Consider the following 26,846-nt stretch of genomic DNA (forward strand, 5'->3'; position numbering starts at 1 on the left):
TTTGAACGATGGTAAATGTTTTTTCTAAGATACAAACATAATAAATAGAATATGGATATAAGGATATGTATTGTACACTGATTGTGTTCTTAACAGGTGGTATGTTCATGGCAACCGGTGGCACTGATCATCTGATCAGAGTCTACTACCTTGGTGGGGAAACTCCTGTGAAGGTCTCTGAGATGGATGCGCACACGGTAAGAAACCAAACACAGCAGCTGCATTATTTTTGGTCTTCTCTATTTAACTTATTTCAAACAAGATCTATCTGTAACCCAACCACATGTCTTCTTTTCCTGTTTTAGGATAAAGTTGTCGTCGTCCAATTTAGCAATAACAGCGACAGGTGAGTGTGTTTGCTGAGATCATATTCCTCATACAGTTTTTTTGTGGGGATTTCAAGCCTCTGACAGTGTTTATGTGTCCAGTCTAAGGTTTGTGAGCGGCAGTCGTGACGGTACAGCCAAGATCTGGCATTACCAGCAACAGGAGTGGAAGAGTGTCACTTTAGACATTAGTGCCAGGCTCCCCGGGTAAGAGAGGGATCAATATTCATGATGCCTTTTCTTCCTCTCTCTATAAGTGTTTCATGTCTGACGGCATATTTTCTTCCAGGAGTGCTGTCGCCAATGGAGATGATAAAACTAAGCTGGTGGTGACCATGGTGGCGTGGGACCGTGCAGACAGCACCGTCATCACAGCGGTATCAAACTACCTGCTCAAAGTGTGGAGCACCACCACGGGACAGCTGCTGCATGTCTTATCTGTGAGTAAATGAAGCAAGTACCGCATTAACAAAAGGCTGTTTTTAACCTACCTAGTGATTTGAATGTTTGTTTTTTTCTGTTCAAAGGGTCATGACGACGAGTTGTTTGTGCTGGAGGCTCATCCATTTGACTCCCGCATCATGCTGTCTGCTGGCCACGATGGCAACATTTACATGTGGGACCTCGCCAAAGGAGCCAAGATCCGTAACTACTTCAACATGGTAATTGTTCTATGATGAAAATTACCCACCATTAGTCTTTTTTCTATTCTATCATTGAGATAACATTAAAATATGTTGTTTCCAGATTGAAGGGCAAGGCCACGGTGCTATTTTTGACTGCAAGTTCTCCACTGATGGACAGCATTTTGCCTGCACTGACTCACACGGCCATTTGCTCATCTTTGGCTTTGGCTGCAGCAGACGATATGAGAAGGTAATGGCACATGACTGTTGTTCAAAATCACTCTATAATTTCCTATTTTCTTTAAAGAGACTGGAATAAATAAAGTTAAACAGCATTGTCGATGATACACATATTTTTGTTCATATTTTCTTTAGAGACCCTACTTTTTGGGGTGTTCCATTTCCTGCACAAAAACTACAGAAAATGGAACACCCCATGCCAGAGAGAGTTTCTCTTCCACAACCCCCCCCCCCCCCCTGCCTGAAATGCCTCGGTTGTAGTCCTTTGTTTATTTCTGCAACATAGTGACATCACTATGTAACACATGCGCTTCTATTGGCTAGCGCTCCAACACATTGTACGTGATAGGCTAAGGGGCGGGACATCTCTAAGGGATTGACCAATCACAACATAGATGGTTGACCATCTAAGGCAAGGCAAGTTTATTTATATAGCACTTTTCAACACAAGGCAATTCAAAGTGCTTTACAAAAAACGAAAGACATTAAGAAAATGGCATTTAAAATCAGTCATTAAAAATAAAAGCTAATAAAATAAACATAAAAAGAAAAAATACATGGATAAAAGTTACAGTGCAGTCTAAGATATATGAATAGTTCAATTAAAAGTAGCGACAAAAAGAAAGTCTTCAGCCTGGATTTAAAAGTAGTAAGAGTTGCAGCGGACCTGCAAGTTTCTGGGAGTTTGTTCCAGATATTTGGAGCATAATAACTGAACGCTGCTTTACCATGTTTAGTTCTGACTCTGGGGACAGAAAGCTGACCAGTCCCTGAAGACCTGAGAGATCTGGATGGTTCATAATTTAGCAGGAGGTCAGAAATGTAGCTAACCAGACTGGGCTCTGGTTTTAGACAGAGGGTGAAAAGAGGAGCTGCAGCACAGGCAGTATGAGAAAAATAAAGACCCTTTTGAACATTGAAGCATTTAAACATGTCCCAGTAGAGGAACAAAATAGAAATATATATATATGAGCCTGCAATTAGTTTAATAGGGCCCCTTTAAATATTGTACAGATTAGGTATCATTATAATAAACACAAATGTATTCATGATTCCCTCCAGATTCCTGATCAGATGTTCTTCCACACGGACTACCGACCTCTCATCCGTGATGCTAATAACTACGTTCTGGATGAGCAGACGCAGCAGGCTCCACACCTCATGCCTTCACCCTTCCTGGTGGACATTGATGGGAATCCTCACCCTCCTCACTACCAGCGCCTGGTGCCAGGGAGAGAGCAGTGCCAGGAGGACCAGCTGGTACCCCAACTAGGATATATGGCTAACAGTAAACACATGCTCCCTTATTCTCTCACAACATTTACTCAAAATGCTTGCACACTTTTATCTTAGGAAGTTTAAAACGTTTGACAAAATATTTTCTTTTTCTTCTGCTTAGGTGAGGGAGAGTTGGTTGAACAGGTACTTGGCCAGCAAACAGCAGAAAACAGAGAAAGCATTTTGGACAATCTGATCAGACAGTTGCAGGATGAGCAGGACGGGCGTGAGATCGAAGAGCCGCCGGCTGAAGGAGCGGAGGGTATGTTTGACTCAGGGTTTCCGTTAGCCGGTAATTACCGTTTTTTTTAGCTGGTAAAATTGATTAAAAAACCAGTCAATTCAAAACCTGCCAGTCAAAATGTCCGGTAATAATTAGGTCTTGATCGGCCGCCGGTCTTGATCGGCCGATATTCACTCTTAATAGTTTGATCGGTGCTCTCTATAAAGGCCGATCAGGAGAGTTGGATCTGATCGATATGGACATAAACGCGAGTGAATTATAACCAGGCGCGAGAGAGAGATCAGATGCTGAGTCTGACGATGGACACACGCAGCTCTACATGATCACCTGAAGCCCCGCCCACGGTTTAGCGAGCTGCATGAAATACAGACAGGCTGTCGAGAGAGAGACAAGGAGGGAGGGAGAGAGGAAAAAGAGAGGCTCCGGTTTCTCCCGTGTTATTATTCAAAGTTAATGTAAACTTTTGAATAATGTACTTTATCTACTTAAAGTATTTTGTTTGAATGTAATAATTATGTTTGTTGTTTGCGCATCATTTATTGAAAAATGAAAATTTCTGTTACAATTATAAACTGAAGCAATATAAAAATGACTCTGAAAAACTGAGTTTTAAACATCAGCATATCCGGTCATAGTCCGGTAATTACCTGCTAATGGAAACTCTGCTACACAATTCTTATTCTTATTATTATTGAAACATGACCGGTAAGTTTCAAATTTGTCCGTTAAATTAATTCTTTCCGGACACTTGACCGGCAAGAAAAATTCCTAGCGGAAACCCTGGTTTGACTTTACATTATGTAAACAAACTTTTCTTAGTTTTATTTGTTGTGATGCAGTGTATAATGGTAGGTTCACACAAAATGCAGAAGTGCTCAATCTTCTGTGACAGTTTTAGCTTCTCTTTTATTTCTCCTTGTGCCGCGAGCAAAAATAGAGAAAAAAACACCACTGATAATCTACTTGTATAAGTTGTATTATATGTTGTATAAATAATTGTATTTAAATTATCGATGACAATATGCTTCCCATGCATGCTAGAGCTCTGACTTTCCTCCCTATTGCCTACTTTTCTCCTAGTATTTTAATTGTCCATGACCCCCTCCCTCATCCCCCACATAATTGAATTCCAAAATACATCCATTATATTTATTTTAAATAGTGCCACTTACTTATTCCAGATAAATCCTGTTGCAACGGTTGGTTCTTGGTTCGTCTAATGTCATTTATGTACCTTTTTTAAGTATTTTAGTTATGAAAGAGATTATATATACCGTACTTTTCGGACTATAAAGTGCACCTGCATATGAGCCGCAGCAGCTAAATTGTCCGTCTGTCTTGCTCTCGTTCTGTCTCTCGGTTCCACTTTTACTTTGGCGCGCTACCTGTCTCACTCTTTTCCGGCCTCCAGCTTTTCCTGCTGGAGCCCGCCGCTTAAAGGTGGCGGGCGGGGACCGGTCATAGAGCCCATAGCGTTAAAGGTGGTTAATTTTACCTGTAAAATCCATAGATCTAGGAGGTTCCCTAGTGGCCGTTAGCTGTACAAACAAAATGGGGGGGAAAAAGTTGCGGCTTATAGTCCGAAAAGTACGGTATTCCATACAGAGTGTGACTACTAGATTTTAAAGAGTTACCATCTATTTACAAAAAGGCCATATTTCCTAAGTAACATCTTGCCATAACGAACAATTTTCATCTCGATTCTTAGAAGGAAACGAGGCAGAGGGGGAGGCCTCCTCTGTGGCTGGTACCCCCCGCAGGAGTGGGCAGGTGGACGGGGTGTGGCAGATGCAGCATAACGTCCTGCCGAGTCAGGTGGCCACCGAAAGGGACCTGCTGGCCTGGAGCCGCAGGGTGATGGTCAATGAGGTGCCGCGTGGGATCTCCAGGTGAGGCAGACAGAAAGACTTTTTATTGGATGTGAGGATATCACAGAAAGATTATATCAGTGAAATTGCTTTTTTATTAATTATGTATTTTTCATGATGAATTTCTTATTAGATCTGTGGAGCAGTGCAGAAAAGCCAAAGGCGACATGGAATGTTCTCTTTACAACGCAGAGAGGCGGAAGAAGCCAGTGTCCTGCACACCAATGGTACACTACTTTTAACCTCAGTTATTTTTACAACTAAATACTATCTATTGTTGCCAATTCATTTCTGTTTTACTTGTCTTCAACCTTCCTTACGTACTTTATAGAGCGATCAGCCGACTTCTCGCCTACGATCGCTGCGGCCGTCCAAGAAAAAGCAGCAGCGCCATGCCTATCAGACCCGCTCGGCTCAAGTCCGTCGTCCTCGGAGGAGTCGAAATTCCAGCAACCGACTTGAAACTGAGAGCCAGGTGGACTCTGACAGCGAAGGAAATGTACGTTCCCTCTTTCTACTCTTGATGTCCAAACATGACATGTCCAGTAGAGCACCGTCTGTTAACTACCATTCAGAATAATACAATTGGCTGTTTGTATTTCTATTGACAGGTAGCAGAGCAGGCGGAGCAAAGCGAAGCGTCCTCTGATGGTGAAGCTCAGTGGCAGAATGAAAGCAGCTCCGGGTAAATATCTTCTGACGGAGAAGTGTGTTTTCTAAATGCAGTAATGATCACTAATCTAACATAATATCTCTTTCATTCTCAGTGACTCCTCCAGTGAGTATTCTGATTGGACAGCCGATGCTGGGATCAACCTGCAGCCGCCGAAGCGACCAACCAGGAGGCCCGTACAGCCCCGGGGTTACAGCAGCTCGGAGGAGGAGGAAGAAGAGGAGGAGGAGGAGGAGGAGGAGGAGGAAGGAGATGGCAAGGCAAAGGAGCCCAGGAAGAAGGACAACGAGAAAAAGAAGAAGCCTAAGGAGACCAAACAGGTAACATGACCTCCTTAAAACATCTTCACCTCACAGTACAGGAGGAATTCTGTACTTCAACATGTTTCTCATTGCTTAATGCCAGAAACCCACGTCCTCTCTGGCTGGACTTGATGCAGAGGAGTGGCTTCCACCAGCATGGATAATGGAGACCGTCCCACATCGCTCTCCTTTTGTTCCACAAATGGGAGATGAGGTAAAGTTTTTCACTGTCTGAAAACTGAAATAACGGTTCATAACATGCGTTTTTGACAACATCTCTCATGTCTTCCTCCAGCTCGTCTACTTCAAACAGGGCCACCAGGCGTATGTCCGCGCTGTCCGCAGGGCCAAGGCTTACAGCATCAACCCTCAGAAGCAGCCGTGGAACAGACTCGACCTCAGGGTGAGGAGCAGCCTGTGTAGTGAACGTGTTCCGTTAGACAAGAGTCTGAACACAGCCGCCACATGTTGTCATTTCTGAAGACGGCAATGGGATGTACTTTCCTTGGCCAAGGGAAAGATTGGCAGAGCTTAACTTTGTGTTTCTTCTGCCTCCTCAGGACCAAGAATCTGTGAAGGTGGTTGGAATTAAATATGAAGTTGGACCTCCCACCCTCTGCTGCCTAAAGCTGGCTTTCGTGGACTCAGTCTCAGGGAAGATGACCAGTGAATCTTTCTCCTTAAAGTAAGCAACATAGTAATATCATATTATTTTATATTAACAAAATCTAAATTAAAGCATGCCTGCATTTAATTAAATGTTTAATTCCCACACTCTAAAGGTACCATGACATGCCAGATGTCATAGATTTTCTGGTACTTCAGCAGTTTTACAACGAAGCTAAAGAGCACAACTGGCAACCAGGTGAGTGTTCACATAAATACAAAACACAGCATTTGATCCAAAAAACATACAACAAATATGTATAACATAAGACATTTAGAAAAGTGGAAACAGTGCAATAGGCGCTTTCACACCGCAGTACTTTTCCCACAAAGGTTCATCAGAACTTAGTTCATGAGAACTCTTTACTTCTGGGACTCCCAGCAGCTTCTACTGAAGCCTTCCGAGTAAATCGCCAGAACGCCGACACCTCCTAATCTCCGCCGCTCCCATGTTTTATTTTGTGTTGCCATAAGTTAGTCTCTCTGCGTTTCTGCGCTGGGCTAATGCTAATGCTAATAATAGGATAATAAAATGGCGGCTTCATAAAACTTTTTGGGAGTTTTACGGGGCGTGGTTTGCATTCCGCCCAGCCAATCAGACATAGGAACCTTTTTCTCCCACGAAAGTCCCACGGAAAAGGGGGTAAAAAGGTTCTCATGAACTAATTTTAGTTCCGGATTTTTTGGGTGTGTTGGTGAACACAACAATTCGGAACTAAAGTGGGAAAAGTACTGCGGTGTGAACGTGCCTTTTGCATTCAGTTTTCAAACCAGCTCCACTGAGGCTTACTTAAAACCTTAACAGTGATATATGGTGTTGGTATACTGTTGTTCGTTATAGACTATGGGACTTTAGATATCCTGTTTGTTGACAAAAGCTGATATTCTTCATTTATAGTTTGAAAGGGTTTTAATTTAATATCACCAGCCACAGAAACAAATATCTCTTTAACAGATCTGTAGCTGTCTATCTGAATGTGATTATTGTGATGAAGAGTGTTCTGTCCTCTCCGCCCTTCTCTCTCCAGGTATGAGGTTCCGCAGCATCATTGACGACGCCTGGTGGTTTGGCTCCGTGGAGGACCAGGAGCCTCTGCAGCTGGAGTATCCAGACAGCCTGTTTCAGTGCTTTGCAGTGAAGTGAGTCAGTTTCTCTGCAGTGTTTGTAGCGGGTGTACGAGTAACCTGCTCCAACAGTGCTCTCTGTTAATCCCATGCCCTCCCACAGAATCTCACTTTTCTTAAGGATTATGGAATTATTGTTTTATTTTCTTGTTTCTACAGGTGGGATAATGGTGAGCGGGAGAAAATGAGTCCCTGGGACATGGAGCCTATCCCTGAAGAAGGTCAGTGGTATTATTAATATGAGAATCAACTGGTTAGAAAACCTTTATTAGATAACAGGAAATTATGGCGAGAGATTTAATAAAGTTGAAAGATAATCAATCTATACACTTTTTTTAAAATCTCCAGCAAAACAACATATGAATATACATACTGTATAGATTTACGAAATATTTGTAAAGATATTATTGTTATTGGAAATGTACTACCAAGGCTGCATTTAACTGGGATACAGTGAAATGCCTCTCATTTCCTTATTTTATTATCTTCTCAGTAACTAAAATGTTAAAACATTATTTAACTAACTTAATACTTTTTCTTCTTTTCTGACAAATGTCAGCTGCGTTGCCTGAGCATGAGGGTGATGGCGTGGAGGTGGCAGAGGACGAGCTGAAGGCTCTGCTCTACTCACCTCAGGAAGGAGAGTGGGGTGCTCACACGAGAGATGAAGAGTGTGAGAGGGTCATCTTTGGCATCGACCTGCTCCTCACACTGGGTAGGCCACCGAATGGTCGATGACAGTTTGCTTGTTACAGGAGAAGTCTGACCTTGTTCATGTTTGACCTCACTCCTGTTTGTCCACAGATGTCGCCAAGGCATTCGCATCACCTGTAAATCTGCAAGACTACCCTCTGTACTGCACTGCCGTTTCTTACCCCACTGACCTCAGCACCATCCACAAACGACTGGAGAACCGCTACTACAGGTGAAGCAGCACGCAAACACAACCTCACACAAACATATTCTTCTATTCAGTCTTAGACCTGTGTCACTGTTTGACTCGTATTTAGTCAACCACATTCCTTTTTAACGAGATTTTTAAAGTCTTAGCATTTTAGTATTTTCTGATGAAAACCCTAAAGGAAACCCGAACTATTTTAATTTTAGTTGGTGAAATCTAGTCTAAATATCACCTTGTTTTTGTCATCCTAAACTCTAATTAAGTAACTTCAAGTCTATCATTGTGTGTTGCACTTGTCCTGACATGGCGCACAACACAGGACACAAAACTACTCTATTAAATATATATTTGATATCCTTTATTCGCAATGAAAATAAAATAGAATTTGGTAATGTTTTAATGTAAAATGAATGAAGCCTGATGTACTTATATGATTCTGTTTTCTTCAAGTTTGTATTTTGTTGGTCGAACGCACTTATTGTAAGTCGCTTTGGATAAAAGCGTCTGCTAATGTAATGTAAAAGAAAATGACATATTTATTAACACTTGTTTGTGCGGATGTCCTTCTCTGCTGCAGGCGGATCTCTGCGTTAATGTGGGAGGTGCGCTACGTCGAACACAACGCCCGCACTTTCAACGAACCCCAGAGCCCCATTGTAGCAACTGCCAAGGTGGTGACTGACATTCTCCTGCGCTACATCGGGTAAAGCTCCACACAGCTCATGTACGATGTTACTACAATGTTTATTAGTCCTGCACATGTGTCTTATGCCTCTGTCTCTTTCAGGGACCAGAGCTGCACGGACATCTTGGATCTGTACCACAAGCTGAGGTCTGAGGTCAGCAGTGGAGGAGAAGAGGTGAGGTTTGGGTTGTGTTTTATTAGTTGTTGTTTTTTGTGAAACATCTTAGGCTTAGGAGTTGTTGTCCTTCAATCCCCAGCCCATGCAGTCAACATGTCCTTAGGCAAGATACTTTATTCCAAATTGGCCAATGGTGGGAGAATGTTAGTCATTCTGAGCAGTTGGCACCTTCTATGGCAACCCATGTATGAAATGTGTTTAAATGCATTCACTTGTATACAGTGGGGCAAAAAAGTATTTAGTCAGCCACCAATTGTGCAAGTTCTCCCACTTAAAAAGATGAGAGGCCTGTAATTTTCATCCTAGGTACACTTCAACTATAAGAGACAGAATGGGGGAAAGAATCCAGGAAATCACATTGTAGGATTTTTAATGAATTAATTGGTAAATCCCTCTGTAAAATAAGTATTTGGTCACCTCCAAACTCCACTATGGCCAAGACCAAAGAGCTGTCAAAGGACACCAGAAACAAAATTGTAGACCTGCACCAGGCTGGGAAGACTGCATCTGCAATAGTTAAGCAGCTTGGTGTGAAGAAATCAACTGTGGGAGAAATTATTAGAAAATGGAAGACATACAAGACCACTGATAATCTCCCTCGATCTGGGGCTCCACGCAAGATCTCACCCCGTGGGGTCAAAATGATCACAAGAACGGTGAGCAAAAATCCCAGAACCACACGGGGGGACCTAGTCAATGACCTGCAGAGAGCTGGGACCAAAGTAACAAAGGCTACCATCAGTAACACACTACGCCTCCAGGGACTCAAATCCTATGGTGCCAGACGTGTCCCCCTGCTTAAGCCAGTACATGTCCAGGCCCGTCTGAAGTTTGCTAGAGAGCATTTAGATGATCCAGAAGAGGATTGGGAGAATGTCATATGGTCAGATGAAACCAAAATAGAACTTTTTGGTAAAAAGTGTTTGGAGGAGAAAGAATGCTGAGTTGCATCCAAAGAACACCATACCTACTGTGAAACATGGGGGTGGAAACATCATGCTTTGGGGCTGTTTTTCTGCAAAGGGACCAGGACGACTGATCCGTGTAAAGGAAAGAATGAATGAGGCCATGTCTCGTGAGATCTTGAGTGACAACCTCCTTCCATCAGCAAGGGCATTGAAGATGAAACGTGGCTGGGTCTTTCAGCATGACAATGATCCCAAACACACCGCCCGGGCAACGAAGGAGTGGCTTCTTAAGAAGCATTTCAAGGTCCTGGAGTGGCCTAGCCAGTCTCCAGATCTCAACCCCATAGAAAATCTTTGGAGGGAGTTGAAAGTCTGTGTTGCCCAGCGACAGCCCCAAAACATCACTGCTCTCGAGGCGATCTGCATGGAGGAATGGGCCAAAATACCAGCAACAGTGTGTGAAAACCTTGTGAAGACTTACATAAAACGTTTGACCTCTGTCATTGCCAACAAAGAGTATATAACAAAGTATTGAGATGAACTTTTGTTATTGACTAAATATTTATTTTGATGTGATTTTCTGGATTTTTTTTTTCTCATTTTGTCTGTCATAGTTGAAGTGTACCTAGGATGAAAATTACAGGCCTCTCATCTTTTTAAGTGGGAGAACTTGCACAATTGGTGGCTGACTAAATACTTTTTTGCCCCACTGTATGTAAAAGCACATTGAGGGCCGCAAAGACTCTAAAAGTGCTTTTAAAAATAAGTCAATTCACCGTATTTTAATTATGGTGGCAGGTTTTTAGTAGTGTTTTATGCTGTAAATCATCATCAGTCATTTAGATGTATTTGTGCTCCTCTGCAGGTTGAGGTGGACTCTGACACTCCAGGCACCTCAACAGGAAATCTGGTAAGAGCAAATCAAAGTCCAGTATCCCACAACAAATATAAGTCATCTGCAGTACTTCCAGTAGTAGTTGACATCCTCTTCTCTCTGCCAGGGAGCCAACCAGAATTCCAAGAAGCGCGGTGTGGTTTTGGATGTGAAATTTTGGCGTGGGCAATGCAAAGAGCTGACGCGTCGAATGATGGTGTCATCAGACTCCGAGCCGTTCAGGCGGCCCGTGGACCTCTTTGAGTATCCGGTAAAACAATCATGCCTCACAGAACTAGAAATAACTTTAAAAATGCATGCCGAGGGCATACACGTAAAAGCAGAATCCACATTAAAATGAACATCTGTGCACTTGTTTTATGCAGGACTATCGGAACATCATCGACACTCCCATGGATCTGGCTTCAGTGTCAGAGACGCTGGGCGCAGGGAATTATGAAAGCCCAGTGGAGTTTGCCAAAGATGTGCGCCTCATTTTCAGCAACTCCAAAGCATACACGCCCAACAAGAAATCACAGGTGAGGCAGCATCACTGAATTATCGGTGTAAAGTCTGACATGGTGGTTGTCTGGTAGATTCACTCTTGACTTTTTTTGTTTTAGATCTACACCATGACCCTCAGCTTGTCGGCCTTCTTTGAAAGAAACATAATCTCCGTCATCTCCGACTACAAGTCTGCCGTACAGAATGAGCGGCGGACACGTCAGAGACTGAGTTACAGGGACAGGATGCACAACGGAGGCAGCTCCCCGCCTTTAAGTCCCTCCCCCAGGTGCTGATTGCCCCACAAACCTGACATTCCTCATCATCCTATCTTTTAGATTTTTGTTTACACTGGGTGTCAGCTGCTTTAAAATGAATGCCTGTTTTACCCTCAGCCTAAAGAGTCCTGTCCTAAACAGCTCTTTTGAAGCTGCTCATTTAAAGGGGCCATATTATGCACATTTCCAGGCTCATATTTGTGTTTTGTTCCTCTAGTGTGACATGTTTACATGCTTTGATGTTCAGAAAGCCCCTTATTTTTCTCATACTGGCTGTGCTGCACCACCTCTTTTCACCCTCTGTCTGAAACCAGAGCCCAGTCTGCTCTGATTGGTTAGCTGGTCGGCCCTGTTGTGATTGGTCAACCACGTAGAGACGTCCCAGCCCTTAGCCTATCATGTACAATTTGTCCGAGCGCCAGCTAATACAAGTGCAAGTGTTACGTAGTGACGTTGCAGAAGTAAACAAAGGAGTCCAATGGAGGTGTTTAAGGCAGGGGGGGGGGGGGGGGGGAAAGAATCTCTGGAGGCAACTTTGGGATTGAAGCCTTTGCAGAACATTTAAATGCACAAAAACCTATATAACACACTGCAGGAAAGGGAAATTCCCCCCCAAAAGCTCAATAGGGCCCCTTCAATATGATGAAAGTTGCAGGCATCCTGCTTTTAAATAATGTTGTTATTTATTCTGACATGTATTGTCTTCTCTCTGTCTCCATGTGTGCAGCTCTAAAGGGAAGCACAAGTCAGGGAGGGTGTCGAAGCCAAAAAAATCCCAGACCTCAACGAAGACTCGTTCTCGGAGATCCCGCCAGGGTATGTGCTGTTGTGGCTCCATGTGTTTTAGCTCTCGATGTTGTGCAGAATCATTAACAAAATGTTTGCTTGTAGCAATGTTGGGGAAGTAACACAATCATTACTCTTCCAAAATGATACATTTAGTTTTATTTTGGTGTTTCACTGATCTAACTGCATTTTCACTGTCCATTTGATTTAGCTTATAATAGAGTTAGCATTGCCACACAGTATGTTGTAGCTTACAGTAATGATATGTGTGTAAGATGTAATGCTTCACACTACGGATGTACTGTGATTACTGGATGAGTAATAAGAATTATTTTGTCGATTCAGCCCAGCAAAGCAGTAGTGTAGCAGAGGAGAATGAGGAAGAGGAGGAGGAAGAAGAGGAGGACGACATCCAGCCTGCTTCCCCAGAATCAGGGACGAGTAGCGAGAGCGGAAGCCAAGAGCCGCTCCGGGTGACCCGCAGCCAGCCAACTCCAGTGAAGCAGTCAGGTAGGACGAGCAATACATTCTCACAAAGATCAGAGCTACACCATCGGTCGACTAATTGGTACGATTATCAACAGAAACATATTTAGTTTTAAAGAATTGATGAATTGTAATGCAAAAATGTCAGAAAATGCAGTTTTACTCCTCTCAAATAAGAGACCGTGGACTTTGAGGAACTGTGATGGATATTTCCCACAATTTTCGGACATTTTATAGACTGAACGATCTTAATTATTTGTTAATAAAATAATAATAGTAATCAAAGTTGCAGCAAAAACCACAAATGTTTAGACGTCTTGTAATCTTTACCGTGACGTTAAAACCTTGTGTTGTGTCGCATCAGGGCACAGGCGTAACCTTCATCTCAGCAACGGCTCCAGACAACGCCGCGGTCGAGAAGTGCCACAGGCCGCCGCCGATGACGATGATGATGATGATGATGATGAAGATGAGGAAGAAGAGGGGGAGGTGGTAGTAGTAGTAGCAGCAGCAGAAGCAGCTGTGTCTGGGCCCAACAGCTCCTCATCAGATTCATCCTCCAGCTCATCGTCCTCCTCTTCCTCGTCGTCGTCGGACAGCGAGAACAGCTCCGAGTCTGAGATGGAGAAGTTTGTCGAAGGCGGAGATCACGACTACAGCAAAGCCCCCTGCCTGTCGCTACGCCTCTCTGTTAAGGGTAAGGGAGCGGCATCAGGGAAAAGGAGACACAAAGGGGGAGGGGACGCGGCACAGGGACCTAAAAGGGCACGAGTGCAGCCACCAGTAGAGGAGGAGGAGGAGGAGGAGGAGGAGGAGGAGGAGGAGGATGCTGCTGGGGAAGAAGAAGAGGCGGAGGAGGAGGGTGGTAAAGAGGAGGATGTGGAGGATGGAGAGGTGGAGGAAGAAGAAGAAGAAGAAGAGGAGGAGCAGCAGCAGCAGCAGCAACCGGTGGCTGTACAACATGTAGAGAATGAGGTAGAGGAGGATGAAGAGGAGGAGCCTGAGGAAGAGGAGGAGCCAGAGGAGGAGGAGGATCCCGATGGGGAGGAGGACGAAGCACAGGGAGGGGCTGTGGGAGCTAGCAGTCTGAGGGGCAGCCGGTGTAAGTCTCGCCGGGTGAGCACTCGTAACCAGGGCCGCAGGACAGTTCTGTACCGGGACGAGTCTGAGGACGACGGCCACGGGTCCAAGGAAGACCCCCTCAACCTAGGCCGGTCCCGCTCAGGGAGGGTCCGCAAAATGACCGAGAAAGCCCGCGTCAGCCACCTCATGGGCTGGACTCACTGACCTCAAGAGAAAAAAAACTGTCTAACATGAGTAATACTTCAGGGATTATTTTCTTTCTTTTGTACAAGTGTATATATAATATATAAATGACTCTTTCTTTTGATCCGAGACTGCTAATGACTCACACTGATCGCTGGTGCTCATGATGTGTTGCCATGGAGGAGTTTCCTTCTCTCCATACTCTCCAGCTGGACTAACTCACCTCGGCCTTACTGCTCGCTGCTCCTCTTCCTCCTCTTGTGTGTTTCACGTCTAGGAATAAACACTACAGCCCCCTCTTCTCTTCCTCCTGGTCACCAAAGAAGGATGCGGTGATGCCAAATATGGTGCTCATATTTTACTTCTCTGTTGTTGTTTTTTTCTCAGCGAGTAATCTAGCAGAACTCTTCATGGTAGTGGTGGTTCGGACCATGGTGAGATGTGTGCAGTGTCACCGATGTCAACCTTTTTTGGTACTTTACTCACAACCACGAGCCTTAGTTTGAAGAGCTCACCTCATTCAGATTTATTTCCATCTGTAGCTCAAGTGTAGTAGACACTAGCAAGCAATACTTCAGTGACTGCAGTCAGTAGAATACAGATCCACAGAAATATCCCAGCTCTCCTCGGACAATCTGACGTCCTTGGCCCGTGAATGTTTATTGTTTTCCCTGCTTCCCTCCTGGTGGTGTTGACTGTTTTATCGGTTCTTCAATTCTGCTAGAATTGGGTGCTTTTTTTTCTTTCAGTTTTTTATTTTTAAGGGAAAAAAGAGATTTTTTCTTGGGGTAAAAAGCCACTGCATCCTGTTTTGGATTTGTCGTACTGCCTGGTGGATCAGACCCGCATCAGTTTATTCATGGTTGCTTTCAATCCAACTTCTCCATCCAGCATGTGCAAAAACAAAGGGTCCCTGGCGTACTCTCTTCCACAATAATATTTATTTTTCCATTGTATTATACTAAGGTTACTTTTTCGTACGCTGACAGTGATGAGGAAAATATTTGCACATTTATCTACACCTTGTGGCAGCTGAGTAGTAAAGATACTGGAGAAAGAGAAAGGATTATTGTGTAAGAATGTTGAAACTGTGCCAGGATACCTTCAGTCTTTTTTTTAAAAAATGTAATAGTTTGAACAATTAAAACAAAATGAACTTCTTTTAACCTGTGTGTGATAGAGCTAGTTGGCCACATTAATCATGCTTTCTATTGGCTTTAAGCAAAAGTAGCAACTATTGATTAGCCGTAGTAGGTTGTGCCATTTAATCCCTCTTGTTTTACCCACCAATGGACTGATGGGTAGATCATATGCACATTATACTACCTTTTCCCACTACAATCAGGCATAATGTTGGTGTCAGAATCCTTGTGTGGAGCTTTTCTGCATGGTTGATTCCTCATTTTGCAATCAGCACGTGTTTCTCATGGAATTGCATAGTATTGGATACCTTGTTGTTGCACCAATATTGTTTACTGTGGCCCTTGTTTGGTAAATCTTCTGACACATCAGGGGAAAAGCTGACTCACAAATTGTCATTTTTAACACTGGGTGCTCTAATCCAAACACCTCATCATTCATAGGAGAGAGGTTTTTTTTGTTTTTTTTCTTGAGCTGAAGAGTTTGAGTTTCAGGTGCTCAGAAAAACACACAAATCAGCATCTAGGGTGCTCCAGGCGGCAGCATTACCCGCCTTCTTGGAATGACTTGCCGTTTGTGAGAAGACTGATTCATATTTTTGGGAATCTTATTTTCATATAGTAGCTGGCTCTTAGTCTCGCCTCGAAGCGTCAGATTAGTTGACTAAAACGTTCTATTGTAGATGGAGTAAGAATATGTGACCTGTCTTTTATACAAAATGTTTTGATTGGAACTGTTTTCTTTTTTTAATAAAAAAACATGTAAAATGAATTTCTCGGTTTTGGTCTGCTGCTTTCTGGATGTTTGTGGTCGTTCTTTGATGATTTCTAACAGGGTTTTTCCCATCGAAAGCTGTTCCCCCAGCACTGAGTCATCTTTATAATCGCATGGTCATAAAACATGCAGCGCAGGCAAATATTCAATAAGTACAACATTCCGGCACTGTCTAGTGACTCCGATGGGTCGCTGCTAACCTGACTACCATTTTGATTCTGCATTTGCTGCATTAATGCACTAAGAGCTGGGGTGAGTAAGACGAGGAACAAACAAGGTTGAGCTGTGACCGACGCACCGAGCTCTGCCACACCTAGAAACTGCAGAGCCACTGGAGGATCATGGGAATTCAAATGGATCAATGCATAAAGTGATAAAGGTCACTTTAAGGGTTCTAAAGGGGCAAATCAAAGTGTATCACATCTTACTATAGTATTGATAACAAATGAGTTAATTAGCTTTTCTATTACACCAAAAACCACCTGACTACAAACAGGTCTTTAGTGATTACTTTACAATTATTATAGGAACCAGTAGCTATTAAAAGACTGAAATTAAAAAGGCATATTTTTCACAATGTTGGGAATACCAACAGCATATTTTTGGTTATGGCAGAGAATAGCCAGTTAACGTTTTTTTTTATTAGCCATCTTTTTTTTAAATTCAAATTAAACATATCATTAGATGGTCTATGCTATGCATGCATGCAGAAAAGGTAGTGGAGTTTTTTTTGTTATCAGATCAGCAGTGGGATAATTAATTGTGTGAAAGTACAAATGAAGCATTATGGAACTCTGAACACCCACCTTCAAAAGACTCTTTAAATAATTGCTTTTGACCAAATGTCCCAAAAACATGGAGCTCAACCTTAGGATCTGGGGTAGGGGCAAAAATGTTTATTATTTGTTATAACTTATAAGTAATTTCACGAGTCTTTGCTGTGCGTAAGAACAGGGTATTCCTTCATTGTGTCAATAAGCATCAGGAGAGAGGGAGGCTGACAAAGCATGGAGCCTTTGAATAAAGCTGTATTACACACAGACAGCAACAGGCTTTAACTGCATTCTTACTCGCTTGCTTTGTTTTGAAAAATGAATGCAATTCATGTTGAAATGCAATTAAAATGTAAGTGATATGTTTTGGCTGAAGGCAGCAGCTTTTGAAACTGGCCTAAGTAAAAGTCAACTTGTGTTGCATTTAGAGGAGAAATAAGGTTAAAAAAAAACACCTCTCAGAAAGAAAAGTGACTTGAAGTAATCTTGAGGATTTTCATTTACATAAATGCCTGTTAAGTCATAATCCTTCACCAAGTAAGGTAACCAAATGGTGTTACCTATGATCTCCGATATATGATGACAGCTTTTTACCTTTTAACTTTCAAACCACTTAAATGAATACATTCTTATTACAGTGCTTTATTAACATCTTAGTTATCGCATGTGCATAAACAGATTAGTAATTGTTATTTAAGAATTAAACTGTGACAATATTACCACAAAAACAACAATCTGAGCAGTAACATATAACAGGAATACTTTAACTTATCTACATGTCAAACTGTCGTAACGATACACCCAAAATCTCCAGATAGATACATTACTTCAAAGCTACACTATACGGCACACAGTGTTTTAGACGTTTTCAATATTTAATCGGGGATTCACGAGCTTGTCAGAAACACATTCATTACTCAACAACAGCTTTTGTTTTGCTGTGCATTTACATTGTGCTTCAGTCTCAGTTTGAGTGTGAACAGCACACATTTCCTTACCTGTGCTTACATGTTCTTTTCTTTGTATTGTGAACAAATACTGAGTATATGTACTGTATGCATACACAATGAACAAACACAGTGCAATAACTGCTGGCTGCATCGACTGCTTGAAAAATTCAAATGTGCCGTAACATCAGCAAGCAAAACCCTGGCAAAACATTCACTAACATCAATAAGAAAAATAAACAGTCACCAAGTAATACACACAAAACATATATTCAGCCTGTTGACGAGGAAAAACAGAATTTAACATGCTCTCTGGATTTTAAGTAGAAAGGAAACTTTGATAAAACTTTGATAAAGATTTGATAAACTGCATGGTCAATTCATTTTAGCAATGCAAAAGCACTAACAAACACCCCACAGTAACATGTCCCTGATTGAGAGTTTGGTTTTAATATTTAAAGTGGCTGTTGAAAATAATTAGGCTTTTCTCTGCAATGAATTTGCATAAAGAAGCTTTTAATGTTCAAAGAAAGGTAAAGACCCTCAATATTATTATCTTATCATTACGAGAGATGGAGACCAAGCACACATATTTTTCTGGCCAATTTTGAACTTTAAAAAAACGAATAAAAAAACCAAAACCATTCAAAATGTATCAACATTAAAAGCCTAATCTGTTTGTTTAGCTTCTCTTAACCAACCCAATCATTTCCATACAGTCATAATGGAACCAAGCCTTCAATCTCCTGTTTCCACCCTTGAAATTAGGTGTTAACATTCACAGATATATAACTTACAATATCATAAAAATATCACAGCATTTTATTTCTAATGTATTCCCTAGGTAAATGATGTTCTTTTACTCTATACAGTGAATACACAGGTTCAATCTGAAATTCACTCCACAGATACTGATGAGTCAAAAAAGTGTTTTCAACCCTCAGGTTAAAGATTTATCATTATTCAAACTTTAACTAATCGATATTTTTGTTGCCAACACGTATGATGTTCTTATATGTTCAAAATGTGTATCTTTAAGCCATAGAGATTCATCACATTACAACATTCTCCTCAACAAGGGAGCATAGAGCCAAAGCTGAGCTGAAACAGCAATGAACAAAGACCCTCCCCTTCAATAAATCCTCTCCACGAGCTCCCTGAAATTGGGCTCTTTCTTTCCTCTTTAAAAGTGTTCATCTTGAAAGGGTGCCATGCTTCTTCTCCATACCCCTTTCAGTTCTGACCTTTTATTTCATAATCGGGAGGGGTTTCAAAGCATCAAACACGAGCACTGTGCCCGTGGTTGCCTGTTGTCGATAAAACTTCCATTTGTGCCTCTGCTTGCAGAGCACCATGCTGAAAGCAGCCTCAATGCCTCTCTGTGGGCACCTCACTGTAGCTACACCAGGCCGGTCTGCACGTGCACTTGTAGCGGGTAGGGGTGGTAGACGAGGGGGGGCTGGGCCTGGGTGATGAAGTAGCTGCTGTAAATGGGCTCGGCCATGTACGGAGCCGGCTGGTAGAAGCAGGTGACGTTGGCAGTGTTGGGAATGGCGTTCTGTTCGCCCAGCACCCTGAGAGCCAGGACTGTGATCATGTTGAGGGTCTGCCTCCTCTCGTGTCCCATCAGACACACCGTGCTCTGGTCTATGACGCGCCGCAGGGTCATCAGGTAGTCATACTTGCTCGTCTCCTCGTTGCCAATAAAATGGCATTGCAGGTAGGCCTCGATCTTTCGCTGCTGCTCGCTCACGTCGGGAAAGTCAATGAAGAAGCGGGAGCACATGTATCGCTCCAAGGACTTGATCTCAGTCTCGCTGGTTGGACGGAAGTTCCTAACCAGCAGGTCGCTGTATTTCAGTAGGCCCCCTCCTCGGATCTCCTCTGGTTTGTGGGTGGCGATGAGGCGGAGGCGGAGGTGGTCCATCGCCTGGTCAAAGTCTCCATACATGCACTCCGCTTCGACAGTGATAGTAGACTCCCCGGCTGCACCAACCCATGAACCCGCCCCGCCCCGGTTCTGTACAGCTTCTGGGGTTTGATCATTGATCTGAGGCTGTCCATATGTGTGGCTTTGAGTCTCTAAATCAGGAGGCTTCCTCGAGTGTTTTGGCTTTACAGTTTGTTCCACAGTTTCATTGGAGCCAGTCCCATCCTGAAGTGTACTTACTGGACCGCATGTGGGAGCTGAAAGGGTTTGTAAAGCCTCTGACTTGGGGGTCAGAACATTTGAGCCATGAACTTGAGCGCTGTCCAGTAAAGAAGGCTTTCGCTGAAGAGGTTTGGGTATCTCTATGGGGGGAAACAGCGGAGTTGTAAGATCTGACAAATCAGTCAGTAAAGACCAATTCTCTGGCTTACTGATCAACTTCCTCGACATTTTCCTTTGTAATTTTGGTGAAGGGCAATAGTCGGGTACAATATTCTGTGATGTGCTGCAAGTTTTCTTAGCAGGAGGAGGAAAGGAAAATTCAAGAAGTGAATCTTGTGGGGAGTCGACTTTGAACTGAGTAGGTTCCACGCAATGCACTTCCTGCAGAGCTGACTTTTCTGCTGTTGGAGGAGCTTGTGACGCAGACAGCTCTTTATAACTCTGCAGATTTAAACATGCATGTGTCATCAGCGGATCCCTGGCAACCGGTAACAATGTTTCAGCGGCTAAAAGTAAAGGATAATCACTGTGAAACTGACCTTTCTCTTCTCCTTTTTCTTCATATATCTCAAACACAATTTCTTCTGCTGAATGAACGTCTTTGACCCCATCCACGTCTTCCTGCGGTAAGTTAGCGCTCGTGGAATCCAGCACCTCCTGCTGCTTTTCAACCACACGCTCAACCTTTGCACCTTGAAGCTCTTCCTCAAGTACAGGAATGGTCTCATCCTGAGATTGGTTTTCTCCATTGGAGTCTTTTTCAACATCAGGTTCAACTTCTCGAGGAACACTTGATTGCTCTTGCTTTTTCTTTTCATCCTCACTGTGTCTTTTAGACAAATTCCCAGCATTCAATGCCAACTTCCCTACTTGTTTCCTTTCTGTCTCCCAGTAAGACTCCAGCATGCGGTCTAATATGATCTGGAAGGAGTCCACGCTGAACTCGAACTGTCTTCGAAGGGAGCTGACGAAGCGGAGCCCTACGGTTTTAGATCTATTGTTCGAAAGCGAGATTAGGCTCCATCTGTCATGTTCGTTGAAAACTTTCACCATCTTTTGCACGTAGGCCTCCTTCATCGTCAGGCATGTGATCTTCCGTCTGTTAACGCCACAGGGGAGGAGGTCTCGTAGGGTGCCCAGCACCACCTCCTTTATCACCTGAAGGTCCCCCTCCCTGGGCAGCTCCACTCCAAAAATGATGTCTAAATCTCGGTAGCCGAGGCAGTTATCCCTCACCAGGACGTAGCTGGCCGTCGCGCCGTTGAGCCGTATATCTCTCACCTGGATGTCTCTTTCCACCAGCCGATCCTTAACCACACGGATGATGTCTTTCGCTCTCACCTGCAGTGTGGGGAAGTTTCCTCGTCCATGGATGGGGATAACCTCAGTCAAGACTTTGTCCAGAGCTTGCATTTGCTCAAGGGTCAAGTTGTGGAACCTCTTCTCTGTTGGAAGCTCCATCATCCTCACCTGTAAAATAGAGGTCTGACATATGTATCACATTATAAGGAATGAGTGCCAATGAAAGATCGAGGCAGTACAACAGAGTAGACAGCATATTATTTGAAATACTTTTTTTCTTAGAATAACAAAATCTACTGGACTTTTGCCTTCTGTACAATATGCCCTTTTCAAAGAAAAATGTGCACATAAAATGTATTTGTTTGGACATGTTTATCATCTTAACACCCCGTCTACATCCTTTTCCTTTATCATTTGTTTTCATTTATTTGTAAGCCTGAAAGTCTGGACTTCACTAATCTAACATTTGGTATTTTGTTTTCCCCTACTCCTAAGAATTTAAATGCACAATTGCAGTCAAACTAATAAGTTAACTGCACTGAGGCCTTTTGTTAGACATGATTTGACCATACTTTTTCTCTGATAGCATTTTGTGCAAAATGTAATGTGACATTGTTTATCAGCCAGGTATGAATTATAGTCAATGCTCCAATTTAGCAACAAAGGTAACAACATACTTAAAGCTGGATTAAGCAGTATTTTATTGCATTATTTGGCAAAGATTAGATATTTTGAATTAGCTTTTATATTTCAGATTATATATCATAATATTTCATCTTGTTGTATTTGAAGTTGTCTGAGAGAAAATAGCGCATGGCTCTGGCTGCAGGATGAGATCTGTATTTTTTTATTCTGGATTATTTTTTTTTATTATCCATAAAACTGGTACCACTTGAACTTCAATATTCTAACAGGCTATAATGGAATGTTTGCATGAGACGACAAATAAATACTGCCTACCCGCCTTTAATATGTGCCGTGAAGACTGGGTTATTCTACCACCAGATGGCAACAGCATTATAACAAATGGCAAAGTCATCTGAATGGCACAGTAATCGCTTGATCATGCATTTTCAATTCCCCATGTTGTACTTCTCTGTGCACAAGGTCGTAACATGCAACAGGTTGCAAAAGTAAAATGAAAATAAACATGTTTTCACATTTATTTCCTATTCCTAATATACTTTAAAATGGTTGTCATGATAACAGATATTTGCTTCAAGCTATTTAGTGCAGACAACACACTTGTAAGATGTGAATAGTTTAAATAACGACCCCATGCAGTGGGAGTTTTAGTTATTTTCTGATTTTGATCAAATACATTCAAGTTGTACTATGAACATCATCAGATGTTTGTCACGCGATTTGATGGTCACAGTAGATTCAGTGTTATTCACTAGCTTGCAGCTGCAGGAAAATCTGGTTGATGGATCTATAATCGGCAGACAGGCTGGACTTGTGTGTGTTTTTATTGTCTGTATAAACATGTTCATCTGAAGAAGGAGTCCTGCTGAATCTAAACTTGGTATACCAAACAAGCCATATACAGCTGTGCTACACTAGACATATTGATTCTAATAAAAAGTGATGTGCTTATCCCTGCTGTTTTTAAAGTGACAACATTGTAATGTATTTGTTAAAGGGAAAAGGGTCTAAATTGTACGCTGACTCACTGATGAGGCAAATGTTTTAGTGTATTGCGGCTATAAACGACCTTCACACTCTGACGTTTTTATGACAACATAGGGATCATTTAAGGATCCACAGGGTGTTTTGAAAGATAAAAGATCTCATCCTGTCTATATTGCGTTCAATCAAATAAAATGAACGTGTTATTAGCTTAACACCTTAACACTTAACAGCTTAACACATTATTATTAGCTTTTAATCATGTACTTTCAGATTTGTTTTGTGCATTTTATTTAAAGGTGAAGGAAATTAAGCTTAGACATTTCTTATTAGTTTTTTTAAAATTGTATCAATTACATATTTGCCATTTATTGGGTTAATCCGTTATTGCTACACTCTAGCAAATCCAATTCAGGTCAAATGTATATGACCTCTATTGTTAGGGGCAAAGGTAGGTGAATCCGTGCTATTTTAGAAAGCTTGACAGAAAACTTGAAAATGCACTTTGAGGTCATCTGATATATGTTGCTCTCATGACACCTAGGATTTTATTTTACTTATATTGTGTTAAGATTATTAAATTATAAATGTGAATTATGCATTTCAAAAAGCTTGTTAGATATCACTACTTGTAATGTATTGTATATGATTACAAATTATAATTGACCATATACTCATACTTTTTCTCTGATAGCATTTTGTGCAAAATGTAATGTGACATTGTTTATCAGCCAGGTATGAATTATAGTCAATGCTCCAATTTAGCAACAAAGGTAACAACATACTTAAAGCTGGATTAAGCAGTATTTTATTGCATTATTTGGCAAAGATTAGATATTTTGAATTAGCTTTTATATTTCAGATTATATATCATAATATTTCATCTTGTTGTATTTGAAGTTGTCTGAGAGAAAATAGCGCATGGCTCTGGCTGCAGGATGAGATCTGTATTTTTTTATTCTGGATTATTTTTTTTTATTATCCATAAAACTGGTACCACTTGAACTTCAATATTCTAACAGGCTATAATGGAATGTTTGCATGAGACGACAAATAAATACTGCCTACCCGCCTTTAATATGTGCCGTGAAGACTGGGTTATTCTACCACCAGATGGCAACAGCATTATAACAAATGGCAAAGTCATCTGAATGGCACAGTAATCGCTTGATCATGCATTTTCAATTCCCCATGTTGTACTTCTCTGTGCACAAGGTCGTAACATGCAACAGGTTGCAAAAGTAAAATGAAAATAAACATGTTTTCACATTTATTTCCTATTCCTAATATACTTTAAAATGGTTGTCATGATAACAGATATTTGCTTCAAGCTATTTAGTGCAGACAACACACTTGTAAGATGTGAATAGTTTAAATAACGACCCCATGCAGTGGGAGTTTTAGTTATTTTCTGATTTTGATCAAATACATTCAAGTTGTACTATGAACGTCATCAGATGTTTGTCACGCGATTTGATGGTCACAGTAGATTCAGTGTTATTCACTAGCTTGCAGCTGCAGGAAAATCTGGTTGATGGATCTATAATCGGCAGACAGGCTGGACTTGTGTGTGTTTTTATTGTCTGTATAAACATGTTCATCTGAAGAAGGAGTCCTGCTGAATCTAAACTTGGTATACCAAACAAGCCATATACAGCTGTGCTACACTAGACATATTGATTCTAATAAAAAGTGATGTGCTTATCCCTGCTGTTTTTAAAGTGACAACATTGTAATGTATTTGTTAAAGGGAAAAGGGTCTAAATTGTACGCTGACTCACTGATGAGGCAAATGTTTTAGTGTATTGCGGCTATAAACGACCTTCACACTCTGACGTTTTTATGACAACATAGGGATCATTTAAGGATCCACAGGGTGTTTTGAAAGATAAAAGATCTCATCCTGTCTATATTGCGTTCAATCAAATAAAATGAACGTGTTATTAGCTTAACACCTTAACACTTAACAGCTTAACACATTATTATTAGCTTTTAATCATGTACTTTCAGATTTGTTTTGTGCATTTTATTTAAAGGTGAAGGAAATTAAGCTTAGACATTTCTTATTAGTTTTTTTAAAATTGTATCAATTACATATTTGCCATTTATTGGGTTAATCCGTTATTGCTACACTCTAGCAAATCCAATTCAGGTCAAATGTATATGACCTCTATTGTTAGGGGCAAAGGTAGGTGAATCCGTGCTATTTTAGAAAGCTTGACAGAAAACTTGAAAATGCACTTTGATATATGTTGCTCTCATGACACCTAGGATTTTATTTTACTTATATTGTGTTAAGATTATTAAATTATAAATGTGAATTATGCATTTCAAAAAGCTTGTTAGATATCACTACTTGTAATGTATTGTATATGATTACAAATTATAATTGACCATATACTCAACTTAAGTAAACTATAATGTTATTTTTTTATAATTATAGTATTTTTCTTACATTATTTGAATTTGTGTACTTCTTATTTATTGTTTTTGATAATGATAATGATATGCTATTAGATAAATGAAATTAATGTAGTTTAATACTATCAAAAAAAAATGTTTATCTCAGTGAAAAATAGCTAACCCTGTTGAATATAATTTGTACAGTTTTCAAGCTGTCCTGGTCAAATCATCTGATGTACTTTAGACAGCACTGCTGAGTGCAGAGTGTGTGACACGACAGCCTGTGTTAGTATCATGAGTGTAAAGGTGTCAGACAGTAGCTCGGGGCACAAACAAGACCCACAGCAGCATCTAGTGAATCTGGGGGGTTGCATCAGCTCGGTCCTGCAGCAGCACTGCAGCTCCTATGCCACTTGGCTTCTTTTTAGATAAGAATATATGAGTCATACAGCTCTGAATGAAGCATCACTGCCTGGCTCTCCTGGGTTAGGCTATTTCCCTGTGGCAATAAAGAAACGACACAAAATGCACCACTTGACAAACAGGGAGGACATTCACTAAATATATAGAAGTCTGGGGGGTGGAATAAAGCATATTATATACTATATTATTTAGCTTAAATACATTGTCGTGATCTGGAGGTATAGGCCTTTACTTTGGTGGACATTTTAACAATATTTTGCACAGGCCACTTTTGTTTTTTGGTGTTTAAACTCGAAATGTATCAATGACTATTTATTTCAAAATGAGCCCCTCGTCGCTATTTAGTGGTGCATTAATATTTGTTGCAATATGGACACAGGTCACAAGTTGGCATTCAGCTTAAGCAACTGCACAGGCTAATATTTAACAAAATAACAACAACGTTAACTGCGTTTCACCAGAATTAGATAACAATACAACAGCTGCACAACACTTAAAAACTCACCTGTTTCGTTGCCAAATTAAAATAGAAAGTAAAGCCAGAGTAGCAATAGAAGGAAAACACAGATATATCCAACAGGTTTATCCGACCCTCTGAAAGGTTGCTGCTGAAGTTAACACGGACCGTTTCCTCTCAGCGCACCGCTGTTTCCATGGCAATCAGGCGTCACGAAATGTACGGTAAAGCACGACGCTCGGTCTCAAGTGATTGCCACTTAAGTTTCAAGCAAACGAGGTATCATAGGGCCGCCTAAAATCATATTAACAGTTTGCTAAACTTTTATTGGTGCAGCAACAACGAGGTGTCAAGCTGAACTACCGGCGTGCCACCGCACTGCTGAGCTGTTGCGGGGTGAACATCACATCAGACGGGGGTGAGTCATCCTCTCTCCGTGATCCACACCATACATCTAATCATCAATCAACCGCTTCACCACCCACTCCTCCGCCGGTACAAGGCAACAGCCAGTACTTTTATCCGACTGTAAACAAAACTTACAATAAAACCTGAATTAAAACACGGAGAATATGGTATTTTAATGTTAAAATGTAAGGTGTTTTTTTTCTTCATTCACGTTTTGAGAGGAG

At 41.5% G+C, this 26,846-nt stretch overlaps 2 protein-coding genes across 3 annotated transcripts in view; one reads left to right on the plus strand and one right to left on the minus strand.

The window, feature by feature from the left end:
- The window catches only part of brwd3 (bromodomain and WD repeat domain containing 3), a 31,466-nt gene extending 15,341 nt beyond the window's left edge, over positions 1–16,125 (plus strand). The window contains 22 exon segments of the mRNA XM_071205401.1: positions 4,426–4,603; positions 4,716–4,809; positions 4,914–5,081; positions 5,194–5,267; positions 5,350–5,575; positions 5,661–5,771; positions 5,853–5,960; positions 6,118–6,242; positions 6,340–6,422; positions 7,252–7,363; positions 7,508–7,569; positions 7,908–8,063; positions 8,153–8,273; positions 8,827–8,952; positions 9,037–9,109; positions 10,886–10,930; positions 11,022–11,165; positions 11,281–11,433; positions 11,518–11,687; positions 12,404–12,492; positions 12,808–12,972; positions 13,313–16,125. Of these exon segments, the coding sequence (XP_071061502.1) occupies positions 4,426–4,603; positions 4,716–4,809; positions 4,914–5,081; positions 5,194–5,267; positions 5,350–5,575; positions 5,661–5,771; positions 5,853–5,960; positions 6,118–6,242; positions 6,340–6,422; positions 7,252–7,363; positions 7,508–7,569; positions 7,908–8,063; positions 8,153–8,273; positions 8,827–8,952; positions 9,037–9,109; positions 10,886–10,930; positions 11,022–11,165; positions 11,281–11,433; positions 11,518–11,687; positions 12,404–12,492; positions 12,808–12,972; positions 13,313–14,235 (3,506 nt within the window). The 3' untranslated portion in view covers positions 14,236–16,125.
- Positions 16,126–17,523: 1,398 nt separating this feature from the next.
- LOC117458306 (terminal nucleotidyltransferase 5C-like) lies at positions 17,524–26,753 on the minus strand. Of its 2 annotated transcripts, none has more exons than XM_034098692.1 (2): positions 26,263–26,753; positions 17,524–21,470 (listed from the first exon to the last, which is right to left on the minus strand). In XM_034098692.1, exon 2 carries the CDS (start codon positions 21,462–21,464, stop codon positions 19,248–19,250), a length of 2,217 nt encoding a protein of 738 aa, XP_033954583.1. In that variant the 5' UTR covers positions 21,465–21,470; positions 26,263–26,753; the 3' UTR covers positions 17,524–19,247. The 2 variants fall into 2 exon arrangements, with proteins under 2 accessions (XP_033954583.1, XP_033954582.1); XM_034098691.1 differs by having other exon boundaries at positions 17,524–21,485.
- Positions 26,754–26,846: the final 93 nt, after the last annotated feature.

Source organism: Pseudochaenichthys georgianus, chromosome 14, assembly GCF_902827115.2.
Source record: "Pseudochaenichthys georgianus chromosome 14, fPseGeo1.2, whole genome shotgun sequence".
Classification (NCBI taxonomy): domain Eukaryota; kingdom Metazoa; phylum Chordata; class Actinopteri; order Perciformes; family Channichthyidae; genus Pseudochaenichthys; species Pseudochaenichthys georgianus.

Coding starts and splice junctions, on each gene's coding strand:
- LOC117458306 (XM_034098692.1), bottom strand. CDS start 21,464: ATGATGGAGCTTCCAACAGAGAAGAGGTTCCACAACTTGACCCTTGAG.